Source organism: Rattus norvegicus, chromosome 1 (assembly GCF_021556685.1).
Source record: "Rattus norvegicus strain SHRSP/BbbUtx chromosome 1, alternate assembly SHRSP_T2T, whole genome shotgun sequence".
Taxonomy (NCBI): Eukaryota; Metazoa; Chordata; class Mammalia; order Rodentia; family Muridae; genus Rattus; species Rattus norvegicus.
In genome coordinates, this window is record NC_141534.1 from 106472511 (window position 1) to 106498628 (window position 26118).

The 26118-nt window shown below is 48.2% G+C and overlaps 1 protein-coding gene across 7 annotated transcripts in view; it reads left to right on the top strand.

Annotated features, from left to right (window-relative positions):
• The window catches only part of Vrk3 (VRK serine/threonine kinase 3), a 27332-nt gene extending 23486 nt beyond the window's left edge, over positions 1 to 3846 (top strand). For 3 of the 7 annotated variants that reach the window (XR_015630113.1, XR_015630114.1, XR_015630112.1), the window contains exons 13-16: positions 1293 to 1351; positions 1503 to 1579; positions 1684 to 2249; positions 3581 to 3846. Coding sequence is in view for 4 of the 7 variants with exons in the window: in NM_001005561.2 (NP_001005561.2) it covers positions 1293 to 1351; positions 2090 to 2238 (208 nt within the window). In the remaining 3 variants the exon portion in view is untranslated. The other 4 variants (NM_001005561.2, XM_087569202.1, XM_087569207.1 and 1 more) reach the window with 2 other exon arrangements.
• Positions 3847 to 26118: the final 22272 nt, after the last annotated feature.

Here is a 26118-nt window from a genome sequence, read left to right on the forward strand (position 1 = left end):
GAGAGAGAGGGACTTGTGGACTACGTCTTATTCCTGACTTCTCAGTCGTCCTGGGGCTGAAGTCTAACCTGGCTTTTCCTGCACACTAGCATTGCCAGAGCATCAGACCTCTCTTCACAGAATATGCAAGCACCCAAAAGGCACTGGCATTTTCTGCTCAGGGCAGTCCAGGGAAGCTTCCTGCCAGGTACTGGGATCAGGGTGGGAAAGGCCAAGCCAGAACCAGGTATCTTGTTTCTTTGTTTGTTTGTTTGTTTTGCTAGGCAGGGTTTCTCTGTATAATCTTGGCTGTCTTAGAGCTCGCTCTGTAGATCAAGCTGGCCTCGAACTCACAGAGGTCTGCCTGCGTGTACCTGGGATTAAAGGATGTATCACCACTACCCGGCAAACCAAGTGTGTCTTAGGGTTGATTTGGCTCACACTTCCATATCACTGTCCGTCATTGGAGGAAGTCAGGACAGGAACTCAAACAGGACAGGAACCTGGGGGCAGGAGCTTGTGAGGGTGCAGCTTACTGGCTTGCATCACTTAGCGTGCTCAGCTTGCTTGCTTTTTTTTTTTTTTTTTTTTTTTTTTGGAGCTGGGGACCGAACCCAGGGCCTTTCGCTTGCTAGGCAAGCACTCTACCACTGAGCCAAATCCCCAACCCTCAGCTTGCTTTCTTAAAGAACCCAGGACCACCCTGGGATGGTCCAGGGATGGCACCACCCACAATGGGCTGGGTCCCCCTGCATTGATCCCTAATTGAAAAAAATGCCTTAAAGCAGAGTCTCATGGAGGCATTTCCTCAGCTGAGGCTCCTTCCTCTCTGATGACTCTAGCTTGTGTCAAGTGTCACACACAAGCAGACAGTACACCAGGCATCACAGTAGAAGGGGAAGTGTGGGAGCCCGTGAGGCCTGTGGGTTGAGGAGCATGGAACAGGGAGGACGTGTTGGAGACCAGGCCACAGAGGACCCACAAGCAGGTGTGAGCTTGGAGGGACAGGGCTGGGCCTGGTCAGAGAGCACCATCGGCCCTTTTGGAATCACAGAAGCAGGGAGCCTGAAGTAGATCCAGGACAGGAGCATAGTAGGGACTAAGGAGGGTGGGGCTTCCGAAAGTTTGGCTGATTGCAGGAGAGAACGAATGGATGAGCCAGCCTGACTGTCTGGACCAGAGAACCAGGGGGGGGGAGCAGCCTTGGGGGAGGTAGTGTCTGTCTTTCCTAAGTGGGGTGTGTGGCTGTGTGTGTATGTGGGTGTTTAGAGGACACACATCACTCTCCTTTCCCATCTGCTTCTCCCCTGAAGGTATCAGGACAACCCTGAGCCCCTGGTGGGACTGTGTGGCCGCTGGAACAAGACCTCAGGTATGTCCTAAAGGGGGAGGTGCCAGCAAGCCTGTGCTTGGAGGCCTTTCCTTACCGTGTTTTTCATCTAGTTTGCCCAGTTGCATGTGTATTGCGTATGCTTCCTGTAGGACACAAGCAAACATGTAAAAATATTCAATTCTCCCGATAGTAACAGGGTTACAACCACATACACAATTCTTGAGTTGTTTGGAGCTGGGAATGGATTCCAGGGCTGGTGCGTGCCAGGCAAGTGCTCACCACTGAGCCATTTCCCCTGCCTTTAGGCATAAGTTTATTTTTCATTTACTTTAATTGAACTTTATATATTGTATTTATTTGATTTGATACAGAGTCTCCTACACCAACCTAGACTGGCTTCACACTTGCTGTGCTGGGATCACAGGCAAGCACCATGCCTACATACACATACTTTTTTTTTTTAGCTTTTATTTATTTTTATTTTGTATGTGTATGTGTGTGTCCCAGCATGAGTATGGAGGTAAGAAGACAACTTCAGTGGGGATCTCCTTGTAGGTTTTCCTTGCAGGAGTCTGTTGGGAAGCAGTACAGGGTGAGAAGAGGATGAGGGTTGGTCATTGGCTGGCTGGTGAGCACTCTGGTGTTTACCATTCGCCGCCACTCCACTGATGCTTCCCACATACAGCGGCGGATGCAAGGACGTCACGTGGTGCTGGGCACAGGCTGCAAGCACCACCCCTTGGGCCTCACCTTTGCTTCTGGGTGTCTTGACCACAGAGACCTTGCGGGAGTACCTGAAGGTGGTGATGGCCCTTGATTACGAGGAGAAGCCGCCCTATGCCACGCTGAGGAACAATCTAGAAGTTCTGCTGCAGAATATGCGGGTGTCACCCTATGACCCCCTGGACCTCCAGATGGTGCCTTAGGTGGAATCCAGGTGAGGGGGTTGTTGACTTAGGCCCGAAACCCACCCAAGCCTGTGAGGGACTGGGTGCCCCAGCCCCTGGTATACCCTTGGTTTTCTCGTGGGCTCCTGACATCAATTCAAGAGGAATCCAGACAGCTGGAGTTCAGCTGGGTGATCTGTGGGAACTAGAAAATTTGGAGGTCACCCAGGTGTGATGATGCATCCTGTTATCCCAACTCTGAGGTGAAGGCAGGAGGATCAGAAGTTCAATGCTGACCTTAGCTATATAAGACAGTGTTTTTTAAAAGCCGAAACAAACAAAAGAAATCCATGGGGTTGAAGTTGGGGCTCAGTGGAGAGTGCTGACCTGGCATGCTGGAGTCCTGGGCTTCACCCCTTGCACCCCATAAACTGGACATGGTGGCACACAGATGCAGTCCTAGCTCACAGGAGGTAGGGGTACAGCTCAGAAGCTAGGTCACACTAGGCTACGTGACACCCTGTCTCAGTCTGTCAGGAGTTCCATAAATGTCCCGTAGTAAGGTCGTGTCCCCCAGTGGAAGTTCCCAGAGCATTCATTCCTCTCATTGTGGCTGACTGCAGTCAAAGCTCATGGCTCGTGTAGCATGCCTGTGCAAACACGTGCACACGCACGCACTCACGCGCACACGCACGCATGCACACATGAACATGTAGGAATGGGAAACTATGCGTTCGGAGACATTTTGGCTGACAGGAATGTCCCGAGGCCATGAGCAGCAGAGGTGAGGAAGCTGAACACTGTGCAGGGTACAGCCAGCCCCACCTCTCCCCTGGCAGCCTCATCTCCCAGGTGCCACTAGTGTCTGTGAGTGTCCTGAGCAGCACTTTCCGGTACAGCTGTCCCCTTGTACAGCATCTTCCCTTCCCAGAGTCCTCCAGGCACCCGACACATCTCTTCACATCATCACACCTGGGTGACCTCCAAATGTTCCTAGACCTTTGCTTCTGCTAGTCTCAGGACCTGGGATAACCCCCAACCCCCGCCTCCTTTGCTGTCTGTGAGTGTGAGACCGGGTCTCACGAAACTCCAGCAATGCTCAAACTCTAGCTGAGGCTGACCTTGGTTCTGACCCCTACCCAGTCCAGAGTGCTGGAATTGCCAGAGCCTCCCTCACCGTCCTGGCACACCAGTCACATCATTCACCTCTTGTCCCCATTCCCTGCCTGGCCCTGCCTCCCATCAACAGGATGACTGGCTCTGAGTGGCCTTTGTCTCAGGACTCAAGGCTGCTTGTCCCCATGTTGGTGGATCCCTAGTCCCTCCCAGACATGTGGTGGGAAGGAGCCCATTCCTTACAGCCATGCCTATTGTTTTACAGAGATTCTGATGTGCAGCTTGAAGTAGAACATGAAGTAGTGTGACTCGGGGCCTTGTTTGAAGTCATAGCTCCTCAAAGAATCCCTTGAATGTATATTCTTGCCACTCCCTTAAGACTTACAAATCAGCACTGGTGTTGGGGAACCTGAGTGGTGCCCCGTGATGTGAAACTCCTCTCTATCCCTCAGCCCTGCAGTTGTGAATGGAGGTGAGTGGAGGCTCCATAGGACCTTCCTGTGATGTCATAATAAACTGTTTTAATCAAAACCTGGAGAGTCCAGCGTTCACAGAAGTTCTGCCGGAATCTTCCTCCTGCTTACCCTGCGTAATTCTAGGTGGCCAGAGTGGTGGTGCGCACATGCAGCCCTCACTGCTGGGGACACCAAGGCAGGAGGAACACTCAGCCCAAGGGGCTGATTCCAGCCTTAGCACCCCAGGAAGATGTCAATCAAACAAAAGCTTCCAACTTATTTATTCCTGCTTTCATGGAGTCACCTACCCAGCCAGTATTACACTTCTCCATCTAGCCACCTTCACGTCCTTCAACCTTCTGTCCATCCATCTGTCTGTTTTTCCATCCATTCATCCATCTATCCATCTATACACCCACGCATCCGTCCATCCATCCACCCACCCGTCAGTCCACCCATCCGTCCATCCATCCATCCATCCACCCACCCACCCAGCCGTCCATCCATCCATCCATCTACCATCCATCCATCCACCCACCCACCCAGCCGTCCATCCATCCATCCATCTACCATCCATCCATCCATCCATCCACCCATTCGTCCACCCACCCGTCTGTCCGTCCATCCATCCATCCATCCATGCTTCCATCCTTCATCTGAATAGTGATAGGTTATTTCTCCAACACCAGTGAAATGAGCCCATTTAAGACAGATTCAATTAGATTAAAGGCAGCTTTATTGCAAAGCTGCTCTCAGGTATGAGAGTTTACTGGCCCCCCAAGGACCAAAGCCAAGGAAGTCACCATGAGGAAGGGGAGTGGGAAGGGAAGGAGAGAGAAAGGGACAAGCACAGAGTGAAAGGAGAGAGGGAGAGACCAAAGACCTCTGGGGGAAAAGCAGCTAAGCCCCTGGGGCTGGAAAGTTGAAGGTTGGGGACAGGGTATGCCAGGCAGGGACTGAGGGATGCTGGGAGAACATGGAGGCCAGGTCTACTTTGGTATGTAAAATATGCACCTCAGACTCCAAAACCAAACACCTAGTCCTTCCTTTATCCATCCTTCCATAAGCCTGTAAGCACGTGAGTCTGGATACCAGCGGAGTGGAGGTCAGATGCCCTGGAGCTGCCATTACAGGTGGTTGTGAGGAGCACAGTGTGGTTGCTAGGAACCAAACTTGGGTCCTCCAGATCAGTGAGCACTTCTGAGCCTTCTCTTCAGTCCTCAACACATCTCCTCAGTGAAGGATTCTAGGCAGAGCTCTACCACTGAGCCCCTCATTGGGTGACACATCACAATGGCAGGAGCATGTGGAGAGAAAGCCACGTGAGGTATCAATTAGATTAACATTACTTTGGCCAAAAAACTGACGCAAACAACCAAAAGGAAGGAGGATTTGTTTCAGCTGACTTCAGAGGGCTCAGTCTATCATGCAGAGGTCAATGCAGGCTGAGAAACAGAGGGGAGTATGATGGCCTAGTATCCATCTGTCTATAGATACCCATTTTATTTCATCCTGGCCCCTACCTTTGTGTGGTGGCACCAGCATTAGGGTTAGTCTGTCTGTCTGTTGTGTAGCCCCTTGCTCCAAATCTTAAGACTCAAGAATTGCTCAGAGAGTCCTTAAGACTTGGGAAGTAGCCAGGCGATAGGAGTGGTGCATGCCTTTAATCCCAGCAGTTGGGAGGCAAAGACAAGGGATTTCTGAGTTTGGTACAGAATTAACGATGGAAAATAAAAACGTTACCGAAATACAGGTGTAAATCAGTGCGGGTGCCAGTGTCTAAGTAAAAGCTCTCCTTAGCAGGGAGGTGGTACACTTTTAACCCCAGCACTTGGGAGGTAGAGACGAGGATCTCTTGAGTCTGATAACAGCCAGGGCTACACAGACCCTGTCTTTAAAAAAGGAAGGAAAGAAAAAGAGAGGCCCTTTATTTCCAGGCACGTATGGGCCAGCCATAGGAGTGTAAGGCAAAGGCTCATAAATGTGAGCATTTTGAGGTTGTTGCCAAGTTCTAGCCAGGAGTTACAAAGGTCTGAAACAACTTTGGGGGGCTGAGAATAATCTTGAATAGATATTTATGACTCTGGCCCTTTTAGTGTCGGACAGCCACCATAGCCAGGTCTTCAGTTATTAGGTCAATCATTATTAGGTCTCACCAGTCGTAGGGTGAGCAGGGGAATGCTGTAAGTAAAAAACAAAGACTAATAAACTAACAGTCAATCTACAAGTCTTACCTTGAGAGGGCCCTCAGGGTGGCTGTGCCGTTCATCGTTCTCCTGCATGCTGACATTCCTTTCGGCTACTATCCTTAGTGTCAGTGGGTCCTGTGGATGAGACTGGGCAGTATAGGTGCCAGCGAGGGGCCAGGGTATGGTGTCTTAACCAGCACTAAATCTCTAGGCTGGAACCAATGAGGGTGATCAGTGAGCCTAGTTCATGTAGGTGTTAAATAGACATGTAGACTAGTCTGGATCCTCTGGATTGAATTAAGGATGTCATAATCAGAAGTCTCAGCTAGCAAGTCTGCCTTGTCCAGTGGAAGGGTGGGAGGGGGCCTCCCAGACTTCACATAAGGGGTTATTCCGTCTACATAAGGAATGTTCTCAGCCATGAGGAGGATAAAGGGAAGGAGCGACACCAGGCATCACCAGTTTCTAAGGTTGATTTAGTTAAGGTCATCCTCCTCTCCTCCTGGCCTGAACTTTGAGGGTGATACGCACACAGAAGTTTCCAGTTTATCCCCGATGTTTTTGCTAAGTTTGACTAACCTGAGAGGTGAAAGCTGTTCCACTGTCAGATCCCAAAGCCGTAGGAGTTCCAAATCGAGGCCTTATCTCCTCAATGGGTTTCTTTCTTACAGTTTGAGCAGTTTCCTTCTTGGATGGGAACGCCTCAGTCCATCTGAGAGGGCATTTATAAACACTAAAAGATATTTTAACCAGATTTTCCTTGTTTTACCTCAGTGAAGTCTGTTTCTAAGTAGAGTCCTGGTAAGGTTCCTCTTTCTCTTTTAGCATCTGTTGTTTTGGGAGCTGGGCTTGTCATTTGACAAGAATGACATTAGTAACAGTGTTCTGCAATTCCATAGCCCTGGAATAACATACTACAGATATTAATTCCTCCATCTTATCTATTCCCCGACGTATGCTGGCATGGAGCCCCCAGGTTTCTGGTGGACTCTTCCCTCCATCTGTTGGGTGTGGGTGTCCATCCTTTGTGTAGGATTAGGCAGGACTTGGCAGGCCTGGTTGTCTTCTTTGGAGTAAGTTAGATGTTCAGGTAGGATCAGGTCTGGGAGGGTCACCAGCAAATGTAGGAGAGGCTGTTTGGCGGCCTTCCTAGCCATCAGGTCTACTTTCCCATTACTGATCTGGGGTCAGTCCCTGTTGATGCCCAGGACAGTGTTCGATAGCCAATTTCTTTGGGAGCCATAGAGCAGGGAGGTCTATGGATCTTCTGGTTGGTTTCAGTTGTCTTTCCTTCTGTATCAATAGTCCCCTTTCACTGTATATCCCTTTGAATGTGTGCAGGGGCGACTACATTGACTCTCAGTGTAGATATTAACCGTCTTGTCCAGCTCAGTGAGGGCTATTAATTGTGCCCTTTGGGCCGACGTCCTGCTTGGGAGATGCCCATACTGTCTTGTCCAGATCCACCACGGCTGGCCCTTCCTACTTGGTGCCGTCTTCCATACAGCTATTTCTGTCTGTGTACATGGTGAGATTGCACTGAGCCAGGGCAGGGCCGGGGGTCAGGGCTGGATGGGTCCCATGTATGTGTTGCAGGGTTCCTAAGGAGTCATGTATCAGTGGGTTTTCCAAGTGGATCAGGTAGCAGGGTGGCAGGGTTCAGTGAGGTGCTAGGGATAAGGGACACTCCAGTGGTCAAGCAACGGAGACTGATAATAAGTTAGCCAGGCATTTGAGATCAACAGTCTTGGTTGGGGGGCAGGGGAAGGTCTTGAGAAGTCCCTCTATGGCATGAGGGGTAGTTACAATCAGAGGCTGTCCCAAAGTTAATTTGTCTGCATCTTTAGTGAACAGGGCAGTAGCCACTATAATCCTCAAGCAGTTTGGTCATCCAGCCATCATTGGATCCAATTTCTAGGTAGATAGGCTATTGGTCATCACCAGGGCCCAAGGTTTGTGTTGGCACCCATTTGGCAATGCTTTGGCTGACATCCACAAACAAATAGAAGGGCTTACTCACATCAGGCAGAGCCAGGGCTGGGGCAGAGAGCAGTGCCAATTTCTAAAGTGTCCTCCTGCTCCCTAGCAGCCTCATAAAGTGGTTTAGCTATTTCAACAAAACCTAGTATCTGGAGCCTATAAAATCCATCTGACCAGGGGTTGGTGATTTGGCTCAGTGGTAGAGCGCTTGCCTAGGAAGCGCAAGGTCCTGGGTTCGATCCCCAGCCCCGAAAAAAAGAAAAAAAGAGAAAAAAATCCATCTGACCCAGGAATTTCCATATTAGCACCTGGTCTTAGGCATCCAGATGCCTCATGGTCTCCTTGTGGGCTTGAGAGAGAGACTCTTTGACCCACTTTGAGCTGGAAGCCCACATGAGTTCACTTCAGGACCACTGCTCTGAACCTGCTTGGCCCAGACCCTACATCCCAGTCCTTGCCGTCTCTAGAAAAGACCTGGTGGCTTCCATGCAAGTCACCATCAGTGCCAGCCAAAAGCCAACCACCCATGCACCGAAGCAAAGAAACATGTGGCATAGTCTGCCTGTACTCACGGAGGTCCTGGTGGAGAAACTCATCAAAAATGAGTTTTTAATCTTGTAGCGGTCTTGTCCAGGTCAGCTGTCTGCTGAATCCATTCTCTGGGTCTTGCCATTCAAAGCCAAAAAGTGGCTGGCTGTTCTTATCTAGGGGAATTCTAAAGAACACATCTTTCAAATAAAGACTGAATGTGTCTGTCTGATGGTGGGGAGCTCAAGAGCATATATGGGTTTGGAAGTGTTGGGTGAATGTCCTCCACTCTTCTGTTTACCTCTCCTGGATCTTGCACCATTCTATAATCTTGTCCTCCAGGCTTTCTAACCACGGAGGTGTGTTTCAGAGAAAATGACAGGGAACCAGGATCCCATGAGGTGATCTGTACGGGGCCTGACACCCTGGAGGGCCTTAGGTGACAAGGGATACTGCCTCAGCCTGATAAGACTAGCAGTAGCTCTCAGACCTACCACAGGAGGCAGCTGAGAGGCCAAACCTGGAGGAAGGGTGATGGGGGATTTGCTCCTTGATCCTTTAGTCTTAGGTAGTATTCATCTTCTAGTGAGGAGACGCAGACCAGGACTGAATCTCCCTGGACAGATAGGCGGCCTTCTGGAGAAAATAAACATCAGCACCATTTTTGTCAGGAGGCCCCTCCCCAGTAAGGGATAAGGACATTGAGGAATCACCAAGAAAGTGTAAGTGACTGTTTTTATCCAAGTCCACTCATCACTTAGGGGGCCACAGGTAAGGTTTAGTGCCTATGGTACCTTGGACCAAAGTAGTTTGATTTGTCATAGGTCTCAGGGACTCTGGAGGACCAAGTGATTGTGCCTCAGTGTCAACAAGAAAGTTTACTGATGCCCCCGCCTCCCACTGTTAAAGTTATCTGAAGCTGAGAAGGGGACTGGCAGCTGTGACAGCCTCAGGCTCCTGTTTCTTCTATCTTTTCTCTGGGAGCATTCATTCTTCCTATGTCCATTCCCTTACAGAAGGCACATTGATTTTCCTGAAGCTTGTTGGGTTAAGACTGTTCAAATGTGTCACCTTGTCATTATTTAGGAGTCTTCTGGAACCATGACCCCTTGAATAACCTCCTCAGGGTTTCTGAGTTGCAGTAAGCATTTTCACCGGTTTCTTCATTTGTTATCTTCTTGGCTTTCCCTATTACTAAAAGTTTTTTTTTTTTTGGATGATCTTCATTAATTCAGACAAATTCTTACCTTTGAAATTTCTAATTTTCTGAATCTTCTTCCAAATGTCAGGGGCTGATTGGCCCACAGGCCACATTGCTAGCTCGCTGGTTCTCCCGTGCCTTGGATCAATTGAGATGTAGGTGCGGTTGGCATCCAGGAGTCTTTCCAGGAAGGCAGCCAGGAATCCTATGGGACCCTGTACTATCTGACTCACCTTAGATGAATTTGTGGGGTGTCTAGCAGCCGCCTGGAGACACCCCCATAAGAATCTGGCAATAACTCTTCTTTTTTTTTTTTTTTTTTTTTTTTTCGGAGCTGGGGACCGAACCCAGGGCCTGTGCTTGGTAGGCAAGTGCTCTACCACTGAGCTAAATTCCCAACCCCTGGCAATAACTCTTTAAGTGCCTCCTTACCTTCATTCGTATCAGGATTCCAGTTGGGGCTGACTTGGGGAAAGGAGTTGATGACTGCAGGATCCTCTGTAAATCTGCCCTTGTCCCTGGGAACAAGTTTCCCACCCAGTGTGGTCCCATTCCTCTGTGATGAAGAGGGTCTGGAGGGGTTGTTGAATATTGACCCAGGTGTTGCTGAACCCAAAAACTGTTACTTAAATTGGCCCCGTCTGTAGCAGTGCATTACCCGCTACCTGCCTGATGTTCTGGGTTCCCAAACGAAAAACCCGTAAACACAGCCTTATATTTTAGTATCTTATGTGCAAACATGCAGATTCTTGTGCAATTTGGGGGACCCAATTAACATAATACAAGCAATTAGACCCAACCACAACACAGGTGGCCTGGTGGTTATGAAAAATAGTCTCCGAGAGAGAGTGTGATTTTAATTTTTTAAATCTTCTTTTTAATGATGGCTCTTAAACATCTTAGCCTTTCTTGTAATCCACCACCCACCAGAAGTAGTGGAAAAGGAAGGATATGGGGAAGTGGACCTGTTTAGACAAGTTCTTTGGAGCGACTCGCATCTGTGTTGTCTGGAAATTGACAGTTCAGTTTATAAGTTAACAGGTTGCAGCAGCTCCATCTACTTTAAACACCTCACGGACATACCAGCAGTCTAGTTCACTAGAGTCAGGTTAGCAACAGCAGTGACATGACCGAGCAGAGACAGCCAGGCCTCGGCCTGTGCTCGAGTTAGCAGGAGGGGCCAACAGGAACACCAGGAGAAATTCTCGGCTGAGACTCTCAGAGAAGCAAAGATCAGCAAAGAGACAAACCACAAGTGTTGCAGAGCTATCGGTGCCAGCAAGCCGAGCTCTGTCTCCGTCTCTCCATGGAGTCCTATTGATAACCTCTAGACATCATGTGTCCTCTCTGTGCCTTGCCGAAGCACGGGCCTTGCCTTATCACATGCATCTAATCAGCCAGGAGTCCTTGGAAGCCTCAACAAACTGCACCACCCCACCAGACGGTTTCTGGTTTGTATTTCTCTATGGCATCCTCACAAATGCAGCTCAACTGTGCAGTGCAAGGTGGACCAATACATGTGTGTGGTTAGCACAGAATCCTTCATCGCATGACCTTTCATGTGCTTGTTTTAGCAGAACATCCTCTCTCCTGCGTCTGCTTCAGTGAAACATTTCTTCACGAGTCTGCCTGACACCTGTGTCCACCTTAACGAACCATTCCTTCACGTTTGCTCCACCAAAACACCATCCAACCGACTTTCCAAAGAACCCTTAAGTTTTCACTTCATTAGGGCTTGAGGTTTGTCAGAGAAAGGTGGATTCTGAGCCTTCCAGTTGTAGATATTGCTAATGGAGAAAGGCTTATAGACCAGACAAGGCATCTCTCCCTCCGGAGTTGGGGGAGCAGTGGCGTGTAAAGGAAAAGCCTCTGTCGAGGAGCTGGACTCCTGGTCAGGTATGGGCAGGCTAGTTACGACAGATGAGGTACTTGAGAAGGAGGGAAAAGAGGAGGACGGGTGAGGTAGGAGCCGAGGGTTGAAAGAGAACAGGAGGTGGGTAATGAGTGGAGGGCGTGGAAGCCATAGGTAAAAAAGAGCGAGAGTGGTCGAGATAATAGGCACTTCCTCTGCCATTGGTTGTGGCAACGGGGAGGGTCTGCTAACAGATAGCCCCAGGCAATGACATAGAGAATCTGATGGAGTGAACCAGACGAAGAAGGACAATCTCCTGAATGGAAGAATATCAAGGATCTCAGAGGACCCCTCAAGGGGCCAGCCTGTGCCCAAAGGACAGGTTGGCTGATTTCTGAAAATACTGGAGATAGTGCAAAATCGCCACAAGAGAGGTGTCAAGAGTAGACAAGGATTGCCCCATGATAGAAATGAAAATAGGTAAAGAATGACAGTGCCAGCAAACAACCCGAAAGCAAATGACAGACACTCGCAGAACAGATTTTCCAAAAACAGAAGATAGGCACAGCACTGTGCGTTAGGATCAGGTGAGGGCCCAAAATTCAAAGGATTAGATGGGGGGCTGGAGAGATGGCTCAGTGGTTAAGAGGTCCTGAGTTCAATTCCCAGCAACCACATGGTGGCTCACAAACATCTGTAATGGGATCTGATCCCTCTTCTGGTGTGTCTGAAGGCAGCAACAGTGTGCTCATATATAATAAATACATAAAAACAAAAACCCAAAGGATTAGATGGTAACTCTTCTCTTAGAAGGACTTGGAGCATCCTCAGTGTCTCCTAGATTCAAAGAGCAAAAACTGTCCAGCCTCTCTTATGGACCAGAAGACCAGAAACAGATCTGAGCAGGTACAGGACACTTACCCTCCTCACAGAGGGAGGGAGAGGGAGGGAGATGGCGATCTTTCTAGCTTTCAATAATATCCAAGAGGCAGTCTTGAGGGTAGGTGGCTTTCCTGGACAGGGCACCAAATGTTGGGGTCTGAGATTAGCCACCCATTGACCACTCAGACACCATCTCGGATATGATGACAATGTATCGAACACTGATTCAGAGTGATGGATCGGGACCACAAGAAGGACTTGGAAGCCTAATTTTTGTGGTATTAGTCTGTTCCCAAGTTTTTATAGGGGAAAAAAAAAACAGGCTCAGAAGTTTAAAAGGGAAGTAGTACATCATCTTTGGCTAACTAGACAAATTATTATCATCTTAACTGTTGCGTGTAGCTTTGTTACCCCACCTAAGCTCCAGGAACAGTCCACAATACCAAACTCCACCCAGTTTCCCATGAACCCACCGATAAAAGACACACAGATTACTCATTTTCAATCTGCCTTCTGACACAATTGCTACTATCTCCCACCTGGAAAAGCGTGTCCTTGTCAATATTCTTGTCTCCACACCTCTCCACTTGCCCTAAACTTTAGTTGCTAGTTCCTGCTAGACATCCCTGACCACCTGCCTATAGGAGCAGCCACATGGCTGTTTGGCTTTTCTCTCTCTGAAGCATGGCGAACTCTGTCTCTTCTCTCCTTGCATCTTTCTGCTTTCCTCCAGGGACCCAGAAGTCCCACCTTTTCCTTCCACCCAGCAATTGGCCCATAGTTTCTTTACTGATAGATCAAGAAACAATTGCAGAGGGGTTGGGGATTTAGCTCAGTGGTAGAGCGCTTGCCTAGCAAGCGCAAGGCCCTGGGTTCAGTCCCCAGCTCTGAAAAAAAGAAAAAAAAAAAGAAAAAGAAAAAAAAAAGAACCAATTGGAGAACAGGACCTTAGCACCAGAACCATTCCTACAGCTAACCCTTACGGTGACTGGTCCTAAGTGAAGCAAGGAGTGTGGTAGGCAGGTAGTGAACTGGGGGATTTCAGGACATTGAGATAACAGAGCATAAGTAATATAACCATAACTTTTTGGCTTATTAGTAACATTCTTTAGTGTCAGTTAAAGTAATGACTCCTAAAACGTAGATGAACTTAATTTTGCCTTATGAGTAACATGGAAGCTACATACAAAATGGCTACAGTCATGTCAGACCATATCAATGTCAAGTTTCAGGACAGCCGGGGCTACATAGTGACAGCCTGTCTCTAAAAAACAAGCGAGTTGACACTTAGAATACCGATGTTGTCTCTTCACTAGTGAATATTTCATTGACAAAAAGAGAGCACAAGGTTGGATGTGAGCACTGTCAGAGATGAGTGCTGTGACTGAAACTGAAGAATTTTTGAAGTAAGTCGTGGACAAGATGCTGTTTAAGAACATCAAGGCCGGGGTTGGGGATTTAGCTCAGTGGTAGAACGCTTGCCTAGGAAGCGCAAGGCCCTGGGTTCGGTCCCCAGCTCCGAAAAAAAGAACCAAAAAAAAAAAAAAAAAAAGAACATCAAGGCCTGGGAAACTTACCTGTCTGGCCAGCCATTTTGAGCTGTTACTAATGTTACCGGGAAACTATCTCATGTACCGTAACTGCTGTTACTAGGAAACTTTCTCCTGCCCTGGTCGACTGCAGATTCTGTTGTGCTCTATGCTTTGGTGACTGCAGATTCTGTTACGTTGTGTGTGTTGGTGTTCTTAGAGACCAATCACAATGGAGGTCAGTTAGAACTGCTTTGTATAGTAAGCCACAATAAGCTAGAACTGGAACCCACGGCCCAGCATCACTTCTCGCACTTCCATATGAGCTTTTTATGATGTTTGCTTCTATAAGCTGCCCCTGGGATGGACCCCAACATAAGAGAGATACCTGCACCAATATATGAAGCTATTTGGAGTAAAATTTCCATTTTGAGTAGGGGTTGAATAAAGTTTAAGTTCCTAAGACCTCCCTAGGAACTGACATCCTACTTGACAGAAAGAGACATGGGCAGCTGACATCCTAGTTGACAAGTTAAGACATGTTAGGCAAGGCAAGTCCTCTGCCACAGTTGAATACCCAACCAATGAGAACAGGATAAGTATTCCTGATTGATTGGGGTGTGCATTCAATAAACCACTGTTTGAGATCTGTGTCTGAGTGTTTTATGTAGCGATTCCCAGACCCCAACAAAGAACAAGTCACCAAGGATAAAGGAATTCAAGAAAGAACTATGCAATTTTAATACTTGGAAGTTTTCAGAGAGCAAAGAGAATCCTAAGCAAACATCGACATTGGACATTTCATCTTTCATGTATTTATTCCACACACTATCTGGGCCCTCGTTCATTCTTGCACTCATTCATGTGGATTTCATGGTAGTAATGTTGGGTTCTCTGTTACTGAAGGACAGTTTCTTGAAATTTCACAAAAGTATACCAGGAAACACTAGCATCCTCACTCAGAGATAGAGAAACTGAAGCTTGGAATGACCTATCTGCAAAGTACATGTCTCTAGACCCATGAGGCCAAGGTGGATGTCCAGGGTCCCTCTGACTCTGTGAGGATGGTAACAAGTCTCCATGAGTTTGGGTCTGAAGGGGCTGAAATGTGGCTGGGGGACCTCAGATCAGATGGTAGCCAAAGGGTTGGCAGCAGACAGGAATTATTCGGAGACATTGGGGAGCTCTTGGCTCCAAATATTGCCAAGGCATGATGAAGAGAAAAGGTCCAGAAGGGAGTAAGGAGGGGAAGGGGAGTCAGATGGGAAGTGTAGTCTAGGCATGGGTGCACAAGCCTTGGGTGGCGTGGCCATTCTGGGCCTTGCAGATGAGCCTGAAGCTGAGCAAGGCAGGGGAAGCAAGGCAGTAAGTAACATCTCTCCATGGCCTCTGCATCAGCTCCTGGTTCCCGACCTGTGTGAGTTCCAGTCCTGACTTCCTTTGGTGATGAACAGCAATACAGAAGTGTAAGCTGAATTAAACCTTTCCTCCCCAACTTGCTTCTTGGTCATGATGTTTTGTGCGGGAATACAAACTCTGACTAAGGCATTGCTACACAGGTGTTTGCTTTGAGACAGGGTTTCTTTTAGTCCAGGCTGGCTCAAATTCACTGTGCTTGCTAAGGGTGACCTTGAACTCCTGATCTTCCTCTCTACACTTACTGAGTGCTGGGATATATACATAGGGAAACCGGGCCCAAAAAAATAAAAACACGGTAAACATGGTACAGGTCAACTGCAGGCATTGTCTGAGCTACCACGTGTGTTCCCCAAAAGTAACCTGGAAACTAGGGTGGGGAACTGACACAAAGAATACCCCGGTGCTGGAGAGAGAGACAGAGACAGAGAGAGACAGAGAGACAGAGACAGAGAAATAGAGAGACAGAGAGAGAGAATGATGACCACAAGTGACAATGATGTCAAGATGCTGAGGCATGGGTCAGGGAGACAACTCATTGAGTAACACATTTGCTACACAAACATCGCAGACCTTAGGCTCAGGTTCTCACACCAGCATAAAGCCTGACGAGGAGGCCCAGCTCTCCTGTGGTGAGACAGGAGATGCAGGCAGAAGAATCCCAGAAGCTTCTAGGTCAGCTCGCCTATGTACATTGGTAAGCAAGAGGCTGTCAGAAAGTGGAAGGAGAGGCAGGCCCACCAAGGCCCTCTGATCCCACACACTGGCACACACATACACACAGAGTCTCGGGGCTCAAGAGGGGGCTCTGTCAGTGAAGTGCTGGTCTCACAAGCATGAGAACCTCGGTCTAGATCTCTAGAACGGGATGGAACAGTACTCTGCCAAGAGGAATGGAGGCCTGAGCTGCAGTATTACAGGGCTGACCCTGCCTCCAGGAGGCCACTGAAAGGAGCCAGATGTAGGAAGTCGGAATGTGAGGGGAAAGTCCGTCTACAGAGACAGAACACTTGCCAGGGCTGGATATCACTGAGGACTGCAGGCTGAGGGCACGGGGTTCTCCATGGGTCTGGGCAGGGATGAGGGTATCTGAGACCCCGTCTTAAAGAACAAGTAGCCGGGGTTGGGGATTTGGCTCAGCGGTAGAGCGTTTGCCTAGCGAGCGCATGGCCCTGGGTTCAGTCCCCAGCTCTGAAAAAAAAGAAAAAAAAAAAAAAAAAAAAAGAACAAGTAGCCGGAGATAGCTCAGTTGGTTTGTCTTGCAGCACGAGGATCTGAGTCACATTTTGAGAAGCTGCGGGAGACAATGTGTGCTATACACACCTGTAATCCCTGCACTGGGAAGGCGGAGGCAGGAGGATACCCATGGCTCACTGACTGGCCAACATGACCTAATGGCTGAGCCCCAGGCCCTTGAGAGACCGTGTATCAAAAAATAAAGCAGAGAGAGGTCCTAGATACAACCCTGATGTTGACTTCAGTACCCATGCATGGCTCCATACATACAGATGCACATACACATCATAACACATGAAGACTGAGAGCCAGGGCCTCCATGTTCTGTTTTTCCTGAGGGAAGGGTCAGGTGTGTGACATCCTAGAAGAGGACACTTCCCCCAGTGTCTCTAGAGCATCTTCTTGCTATCTCTGCTTCCTGCCCCAAAAGAGCCACATCCTGCCTGCCTACCTGTGTCACCTGCTCCAGGGACACTGTGGTAAGCAACGGTCAGAGGAGCAGCTGCTCACAGACACACTATGAAGGCTGAATGTCCAGAAGGCCCGTGTTCCCTGCCACGACTCCAGGAGCCATCGAGACACAACCGGAAGCTGTGCAGAGGAGGACCATGTCTTCTCCAGCCTCAATAGCCCTGTGTCTAAGACGAGAGACTCTTATTTAAACGTTTCTAGTAGATTGGTCTGCTGGGAGGTCTGGGGGCATTTTCTTGAGTAATGATTGGTAGGGGAGGACCTGGCTCGCTGTGGGCGGTCCTTCCCTCAGACAGGTTGTCCCAGGAGCTATATAAAAAAAGGGTAGTTAGCTGAATATGAGCCTGAGGAGCAGACCAGTAAGCAGTGCTCGTCCACGGTTTCTGCTTCAGTGCCTGTCTCAGACTCCCGTCCTGCTTGAGCTCCTGCCTTGGTCTTGGTCTCCTTCATTCTGAAGAGATGCTTTAAACCGATGCCGAGTCATGGCGTACACATCCACACGAGGGCACTGACCAACCACACATACACATGGCTGTTTCCTGTGTTTCTTTCCTTTAGCCCTGGGGGATGGAGTGACTGCAAAATCCCTGCCAATGTCCAGAGAAAGCCCAAGAAAAGCCAAAGAAAGACTGCTTTGTTTTTTCAGGAAGGGTCTTAGGTCTTGTATTCCAGGCTAACCTGGAGCTCACTATGTCACCAGAGATAGTGACCTTGAACTCTGATCCTCCTGCTTCTACCTGCCAAGTGCCAGGATTACAGGCCTGAAATGAGCCAGAACCACTCTTTCCTTCCAAGAATTCCTTAACCAGCTCTGGGGAGATTCTTCCAGAGTGAGACCTGCCATTTGGAGGAGACAGAAGCTGCAGGAGAGGCCCTCACTTGAAAGGCAGGGTGATGGGAAGCTTGAGGTAAGGGCCATAACTCTGTTGTTGGGTCCCAACCAGACAAACACAGTAAGCTTGTGTATTTAGAAGAACAAATAAAGAAAATGCCCTCAGTGGAGGAGATGGAGAGGAGTGTGTGTGTGTGTGTGTGTGTGTGTGTGTGTGTGTGTGTGTGAGAGAGAGAGAGAGAGAGAGAGAGAGAGAGAGAGAGAGAGAGAGAGAGACTAAGAGAGACTGAGAAACTAGAGACTGACTGGCAGTGGGTAGCAGGACTCAGCCAGCTGTGCTCACCCTGTGTGCCTCTGGCTGCGTGAAAATTCTGGTCCAGACTGATGATGTCCCCTAAGAGGACATCAAAGCTGAGAGCCCCAACATCCGCACCACTTCCTGCCAGCAGTGCGACGAATGTTTGTTTCTCCCATCAGAGGTGACTCGTCCACCTTCTGAAATTTGTATGCAAATCTTTTTTTTTTTTTGGTTCTTTTTTTCGGAGCTGGGGACCAAACCCAGGGCCTTGTGCTTCCTAGGCAAGCGCTCTGCCACTGAGCCAAATCCCCAACCCCTGCAAACCTTTTAAGAGTTATTGCTGGGTGTGGCACAGGACACCTCTAATCTCCGTACTCAGGAGGCAGAGGCAGGCAGATCTCTGTGAGTTCAAGGCCAGCCTGGTCTTCAGAGCAAATTCCAGGACAGCCAGGGCTACAGAAATAAGCCGTCTCAAAAACAAAACAAAATGAAACAAAACAAAAAACAACAAACAAACAAAAACAAAAACTGAGTATGTGTGTGTGAACGCCTGAGACTGTCAGAACAGGGTGTCATGTCCTCTGGGACTGGAGTTACTGATGGTTGTGAGCCTCCTATGTACACTAGGAATCCAACCTGGGTCCTCTGAAAGAACAGCCAGAAATCTTAAGCTCCGAGCAGTCTCTCCAACCCATCCGTTTGTTGCTTAGCGCACCCTGGCTGTGACCAGCTCTTGAGCACCTGGACCCCTGCAGTCCATTCAGGGCATCTCACTCCGAAGTATTCTGGACATGGTAGGTCCTAGAGTGCTAGGCTTGGGTGCCCCAACTTCTTTTGCTTTTTCCCCTCAGCTCTTCATAGAGGCACAGGCTGGGCTGGCTCTCTGTGAGGCCCTCAAGTCTTTGAGCTGGACCCCGGTGACAGCCTCCTGCAGAAGCCTGCTTCTTATGCTCCCCTGTTAAGAGCCAGTCTTGAAAACAGGAGGACCTGAGTTCTAGCCCCAGCACCCAGCCTGCAGCCAGGCCCGGTGCACACCTTTAATCCCAACACTGGGAAGGCAGAAACAGGTGGATAGCTCTGTGAATTTTGGGAAAGATTGGTCTATATGCTGAAAAGAAAAATGAAAGAAGGAAGGAAGGATGGCTCAGTGGTAGAAGCCATACTTGGAGTTTTATGTGGGTTCTGGGGATTCAAATTCAGATCCTGTGTATGCACTGTCAGGGCCCTAGATTTCATTTGTGATGATGAGTTTTAACTGTCAACTTGATACAACCTGTAATCACCTGAGAAAAGTGTCTAAATGAGGAACTATATAGATCAGGTTAGCCTGTGGGACTGTCTTTGTGGAGGGGCATGGGGTGGGGGTGTTTTGAGTTTTCATTGCTATGGGAAGTCCAATCCCACAGTGGGCAGCAACATTCTCTAGGCTGGGGCAGGAACTGTATAAGAATGAAAAAAGCTGGGCTGGAGAGATGGCTCAGCGGTTAAGAGCACTGACTGCTCTTCTAGAGGTCCTGAGTTCAAATCCCAGCAACCACATGGTGGCTCTCAACCATCTGTAATGGGAATCTGATGCCCTCTTCTGATGTGTCTGAGGACAGCTACAGTGTACTCATATACATAAAATAAATAAATCTTAAAAAAAAAAAAAAGAAAGCTGGTGTGCTGGTTAGTTTTTGACAACTTCATACAAACTAGAGTCACCTGGGAGGAAATGCCTCAAATGAGGAATCGCCTCCATCATATTGGCGAGTGGACATGTCTTGGAGTGGGTGCAGGGTCACTTCCTTAATTAATGATTGATGCTGGGGGCTTGGCAGCCCACTATGAGCAGCATCACCCTTAGGTAGGTGGTCCTCCATTGCACATGAAACCATGGAGAGCAAGCCAGGAATCAGTGATTCTCCCTCCCCCCACATTGATGTTTTGAGTTCCTGCCCTGGCTTCTCTAGATGATGGTCTGTGTGACCCATAAAAAGGAAAGGGCCCTTTCTTACTGATGTTGGGTTTGGTAAGGCTATTAAACAGACACATACCTAACATCACATAAAACCAGAGGTGGAGTCAAGAGGATAGGAAGCTCAGATCATCCTCAGCTACATAGCAGATCTGAAGCCAGCCTGGGCTACATGAGACTCTCTCTCTCTCTCTCTCTCTCTCTCTCTCTCTCTCTCTCCAGCCTGGGCTACATGAGACTCTCTCTCTCTCTCTCTCTCTCTCTCTCTCTCTCTCTCTCTCTCTTTCTCTCCAGCCTGGGCTACATGAGACTCTCTCTCTCTCTCTCTCTCTCTCTCTCTCACACACACACACACACACACACACACACACACACACACACACACGCACCACTAGGTAACTCCTAGCCTCCTGACAATGTCAGTCTTCTCCTAGTGGCCTTCAGATCAAGATGTAGGCCTCTCAGTTCCTCCCACGCCATTTCTGCCTGGACACTACCATGCACCCACCCTGATGATAATGGACAGAATCTCAAAGCCTGTAAGCCAGCCCCAATGAAATGTCGTCCTTTATAAGCTTTGCCTTGGTCATGGTGTCTCTTCACAGCAGTGAAACCCTAACTAAGACACTACCTCTATGTAGCCCTGGCTGGAATAGAACTTGCAGAGCTCTGTCTGTCTCTACCTCCTGGCACTGGAATCAAAGGTATGTGTCACCACTCCAGCATCAATAAAGCTCTAGCTTTGAAAGTTTGAGGGCTGAGTTTGAATCCCCAAACCCACATAACCCCAACACTTGGGAAGCAGAAATGGGATCCCTAAGGTTAGCCAGGACTGGGGAGGTCCTGATGTAGTGAGAGGCTACGCCTCACTGAACAAGTGAAGCAGAGAGTGACCGAGGAAGATGCCCGGCCTCAATTCCAGGCACGAACACACACACTGAAGTGCATCCTCCCACTTGCAGATATGTCTATACACACACACACACACACACACACACACACACACACACACACACACATTATACATGCACACACACCAAAACCTCACAAAAACAGAGGTGAGATTTATGGGCCCTAGCTAGTCAGTGGGGTTCCTTTCCAAATCACCTTGAGCCACCTTGAGTCCAGCCACAAAGGAACAGAAAACGCTAGACCCCGCCTATACCCGTTATTCTAGATAACCCCACCCCCAGACTCTGTCAAGCTGCCTCCACCCCAGCACACACCCGAAACAGAAAATGAGAGTGGAAAATTATTCATGGAGAAGCTTATCTACAGTGCCATGTGTCTAATAGACCTAAAAGAAAACTTTTGGGGTTGGGGATTTAGCTCAGTGGTAGTGCGCTTGCCTAGAAAGCACAAGGCCCTGGGTTCAGTCCCCAGCTCCAGGAAAAAAAAAAAAAGAAAGAAAACTTTTGGCAAAGGCCAGAGACCAACATTGCATCTGCACCCAATGTAAGGGGAAGATAAGGCTTAGATGGTATGGTTGTGCTCTCCTAGTAGCCCTGGCTGTCCTGGACCTCAGTCTATGAACCAGGCTGTCCTAGAACTCAGAGAAGCTCCTGCTTCTGCGGCCTGAGTGCTAGGATTAAAGCCATGTGCAACAACTGCCTAGCTTCCAATACTCTTGGTCTGAAGTGAGGATTATTATCTCTGACACTAGGGAATTCCAGGCCACTGATAGACTTTAAGGAACAAGGGTTGTAGCTGGTCTTTGGCTACTTTGTGGGTTCTTCTTTTTTCCACTTCTCTCCACCCCTTTTCTTCTGCCCTTTCAACCCCCAACACTAGATAAGAGAGAGAAAAGGATAGAGAGCTCTGAATAAAAACGTCAGGGATTGGAAAGGGCTATGGTATGGCACTGTTATCGTTAGACTGCTCCCTGACAACCAGGAACATCAAGTTCCTTGGGGCAATTTCGATCTTCACCATCAGGATATCTAATTTCTCCTTGCACATGACTGCTTAACAAGCCATGACCAACAAACCACTTCTCAGGGCCCTAATATTTATAGACCCTCTGAAAAGTCCCCAGCCTTCCAAGCATCACACAATCGCAGAAACTACCTGTAGCAGGCACAGTTACCCCCCTGGCAGAGCTGCTGAGGACAATCTGAAACATCCCTCTCCTAACACATTCCCATAATGTGTTTTTAAGAAACCAAAATTCCAGAATTCTCACTACAAAGGGTCCCAGACAGCCTTTGCCATATAGATGTAACATTGTCAGAGACGGTTGGTCCTGGTACCCAAGGTTTGAAAGAATGTCCCATTATCTGCTGCTGCCTGCAGCTGTCTACTACTCCACAGGGCTGCCCGGAGCACAGGATTATAGATATTGCTGAGTGTTGGGATCTGTAGGTGCTGGAAGTCTTGAATGATAAGCCTCTGTCCTCACAGCCAAGAAAGCTGTGGGCCTCTGGCTCCTGGAGTCTGGTGCAACAGGCCCTGGCTCTCAGGGGTATTTGGTAACTAAATGACACTGGCCAACTGATTGATAGCCAGTGGAGGGATCGATGAGGGTGACTCAGTGCCTTGTGGGAGTGCTCACCTAACTAAGTCCCTTTCTAGCCCCTCTCAATGGAGGATGGGGCTGCCCAAAGACCAGCCCAGGAAGAGTTCTCTGTAGTGACACAAAGTCCCTCGTGGTGTCTCTGCCTCTCCTGCTCACTTTTGAAAGGAGAATCAAACTGGGGGGCTGTGGTGGCTAGTTTTATGTCAACTTGAAACAAAATAGAGCCACTAGAGAGGAGGAAGCCTCAAGTGAGAAAATGTCTTGTTAAAGTATCTTTTGTTTAGGGCTGGAAAGATGGCTCAGTGGTTAAGAGCACTGACTGTTCCTCCAGAGGTCCTGAGTTCAATTCCCAAAAATCACATGGTGGCTCACAACTGTCTGTAATGGGATCTGATGCCTTTTTCTGGTGTGCCTGAATGTCTGCACACTGAGTGTCTACAGTGTACTCATATGTACATAAAGTAAATCTTTTTTTAAAGAATCTTTTATTCACCTGTAATTATCATGTTGGAGGTTTACTGCCTCAGTCTGCTAACCAAGGTCTGGTTTTGGAAACTTTTAGCCTCCATACATTCTTTCCTAAGCCTAGAATGTTTTCTGCCTCAGAGACTTACTGCTGCTGAATAAGCTCTGACCTTTTCTAGCTCTTTCTGTACTCTGGCTGGCTGCTTCAAGTCAGCTGTTCCAGCTCAAACTCCTCTCCCAGCTCACTGATTCGGTATGGCTTCTCTCGCAGCCTCTCCTGAATTGCTCTGCTGGGTTTCACACTAACTCTGTCAATGTTCTAATCTCTGGTTCCTCTCAGTGTCTGTTCATTCTGTCTTCACCTGGGTCTAGCTTGTTCCCTCTCTGCACAACTGTCCCAGTCAAACGGCCTCCTTCTTTCCTTTCTCTCTCTGCCCTGCTCTCGTAAACGGCTTCCCTTTCTTCTCTCTTTTCTCATCAGAGTTGGGGATATCCTATTCTGTCACACTTTTCTCTGATTTATCACTTTGTCTGCCACTCAACTAGACATCACTTTTAAACATGGGTGCTTCTTTCTTTTCTTTTCTTTTTTTTTTTTTTTTGGTTCTTTTTTTCGGAGCTGGGGACCGAACCCAGGGCCTTGCCCTTCCTAGGCAAGCGCTCTACCACTGAGCTAAATCCCCAACCCCAAGGGTGCTTCTTTCTACAAACTAACTTTACCTTCATTGTTTGGGACTAAAAATGTGCACTAAGGGCTGAGCCACACCACAACTAGAAACAGTTTTTGTTTTTTGTTTTTTGTTTTTTTTGTTTTTTGGTTTTTTCCAGTAAGTAACACAATCTGGAGCGTCAGAGTGTATCAAATATCCTGCAGCAATGCCTCCATAAAATTAGGCTGCAGTGCATTTTCTTCCGTAGTGATTGACGTGGGAGAACCCCACCCATTGTGGGTGGGGTCATCCTGGGTCTGGTGGTCTTGAGTTCTGTAAGAAAACAGTCTGAGCAAGTCATGGAGAGCAAGCCAGTACGCAGCACCCCACCATGGCCTCTGCATCAGCTCCTGCCTCCAGGTTCCTGCCCTGGTTGAGTTCCTGTCCTGCCTTTTTTTTTTTTTTTTTTTTTGTTTTAACTGATGGACTGCAATGTAATTATAAGCCAAATAAACCCCTTTGTAACAGTAACCCACACTAAAACAAGTTGTTATCCAGATGTTAGTACAACATAGCTGTGAGAGACCTGTCAATGTGTTTTGGGGAAGGTTGGGGGAGGATTTTTGGAACTTTGGACTGTAAAAGTCATCGAGTATTGATATATCAGCAGGATGTTCTGTGGGAGCTTGGAAGAATGTGGGGGGCAATGCATATGATGGAGTGTTAGGGGATGTTTTTGTGCACTTTGTATCCAAATGCTGATTTCTGTACCCAGAGATCTGGTTGCAGTCCAGACTTCGTTATTGTCATTGTCATCTCCTGACTTGATGTTTTGTAAAATGTTGTTCTCCATCACCTTCTGATTGGTTAGTAAATAGTTGAACAGTCAATAACTGGGCAGGAGAGGAAGAGGTAGGGCTTCCAAGCCCAGAGAGATGGAGAGGGTTTCAGGTGGGACCTGGGGAGTCACCATCAGGACATGGATAACAGAGGTGCCAAGGTGAGATGAAGATGACAGGTGACAGACCATGTGGCTGGGAAGTAGGCCAGGCCTGCCTTGTCAGGTTGGAATAGCTCAGAATCTGTCCAGCTATTGTACCTGAAGCTTTGAATGGAATATAAAGGTCTCCATGTCACTATTCACAGCAAGGGTGTGCATAGAAAACAGAACTTTAGGGGTTGGGAATTTAGCTCAGTGGTAGAGCACTTGCCTAGCAAGCACAAGGCCCTGGGTTCGGTCCCCAGCTCCAAAAAAAAAAAAAAAAAAAAAAGAAAAAGAAAAGAAAAGAAAAGAAAACAGAACTTCTGGCTTGTTTCAGAAAGGAGCAAAGACTCTATTAGGCCTTTTGTGAAGAATCTTTGATGTGTCTGGTCAGCTGGGGCTGAAGAGTCAGCCATGATTAACAAGAGACCAGACCCATTGAAATGAAATCTTCGTGTTACTGGGACAACTAATGGTGGCTAGGTGGAGCTGAGAAAATAGCTGTGATTAAGAAGAGGCCAGCATCATTAAGTTTTCTGGGAAGTGTTTTCTGAGAGTCAGCACACAGAAGTTGTGTTCCAGAGATAGCCAGGTTGCACTTTTTGCTGGCAGCTGGACTGGGTAGCCTTAAAGAGTCACCCAGGTGGTACCTTTTTTGAAGACACGAAGGGGAGCATGGAGAGCAGCTGAGGTTTGGCAGTGTGATAGGCCAGGAGCGGCTGTTGGTGAAGGTGCAGCCAGAGTAGCAGTGGAAACCCCAAGACTGAAGGGATCGTGGAGAAAAGTTGAGGCTTTGCACCATGAAGAGAGCTCAGGAGAGCTACTGGTGAAAGTAAGGCCTATTCGCAGAAGACCCCAGAATTTCGGAGATGCCAGTTCTGTGGAGCGGCCACCCAGCACAGCAGCATTGGTGGAATGGAGCCTATCAGCTTAGAGTAGCTGTGTGTGCAACAGAGGGTGGAGCTGGGAAAGTGACCCAAGCCCTTTGAAGGATCCCAGACCGTGAATGGATCTCACACATTGGACATTATGTTGTTCACACAGTTGGTGTTTGATTTTGATCTGATTGTGACTGTGCCATGATTCTTCCCTTTTGAAGGAAGGAAGGCTTTTGTTGTTTGTTGTTGCTGTTGTTTCTTAATGAAAGCTCATAATTGAGAGACTTTAAACTTTAAAGTTCAAACTTGTGTAGCCCTGGCTGTCCTGGAACTCACTCTGAAGACCAAGGTGTCCTGGAACTCTAAGATCTGCCTGCCTCCGCCTCCTGAGTGCTTGCATTGAAAGCATGTGACACCATATCTGGCCTAAGTTGAAATAGTTTATATTGTGATGTTCCTACTAATGCAAGATCTCAGGGATGAATAA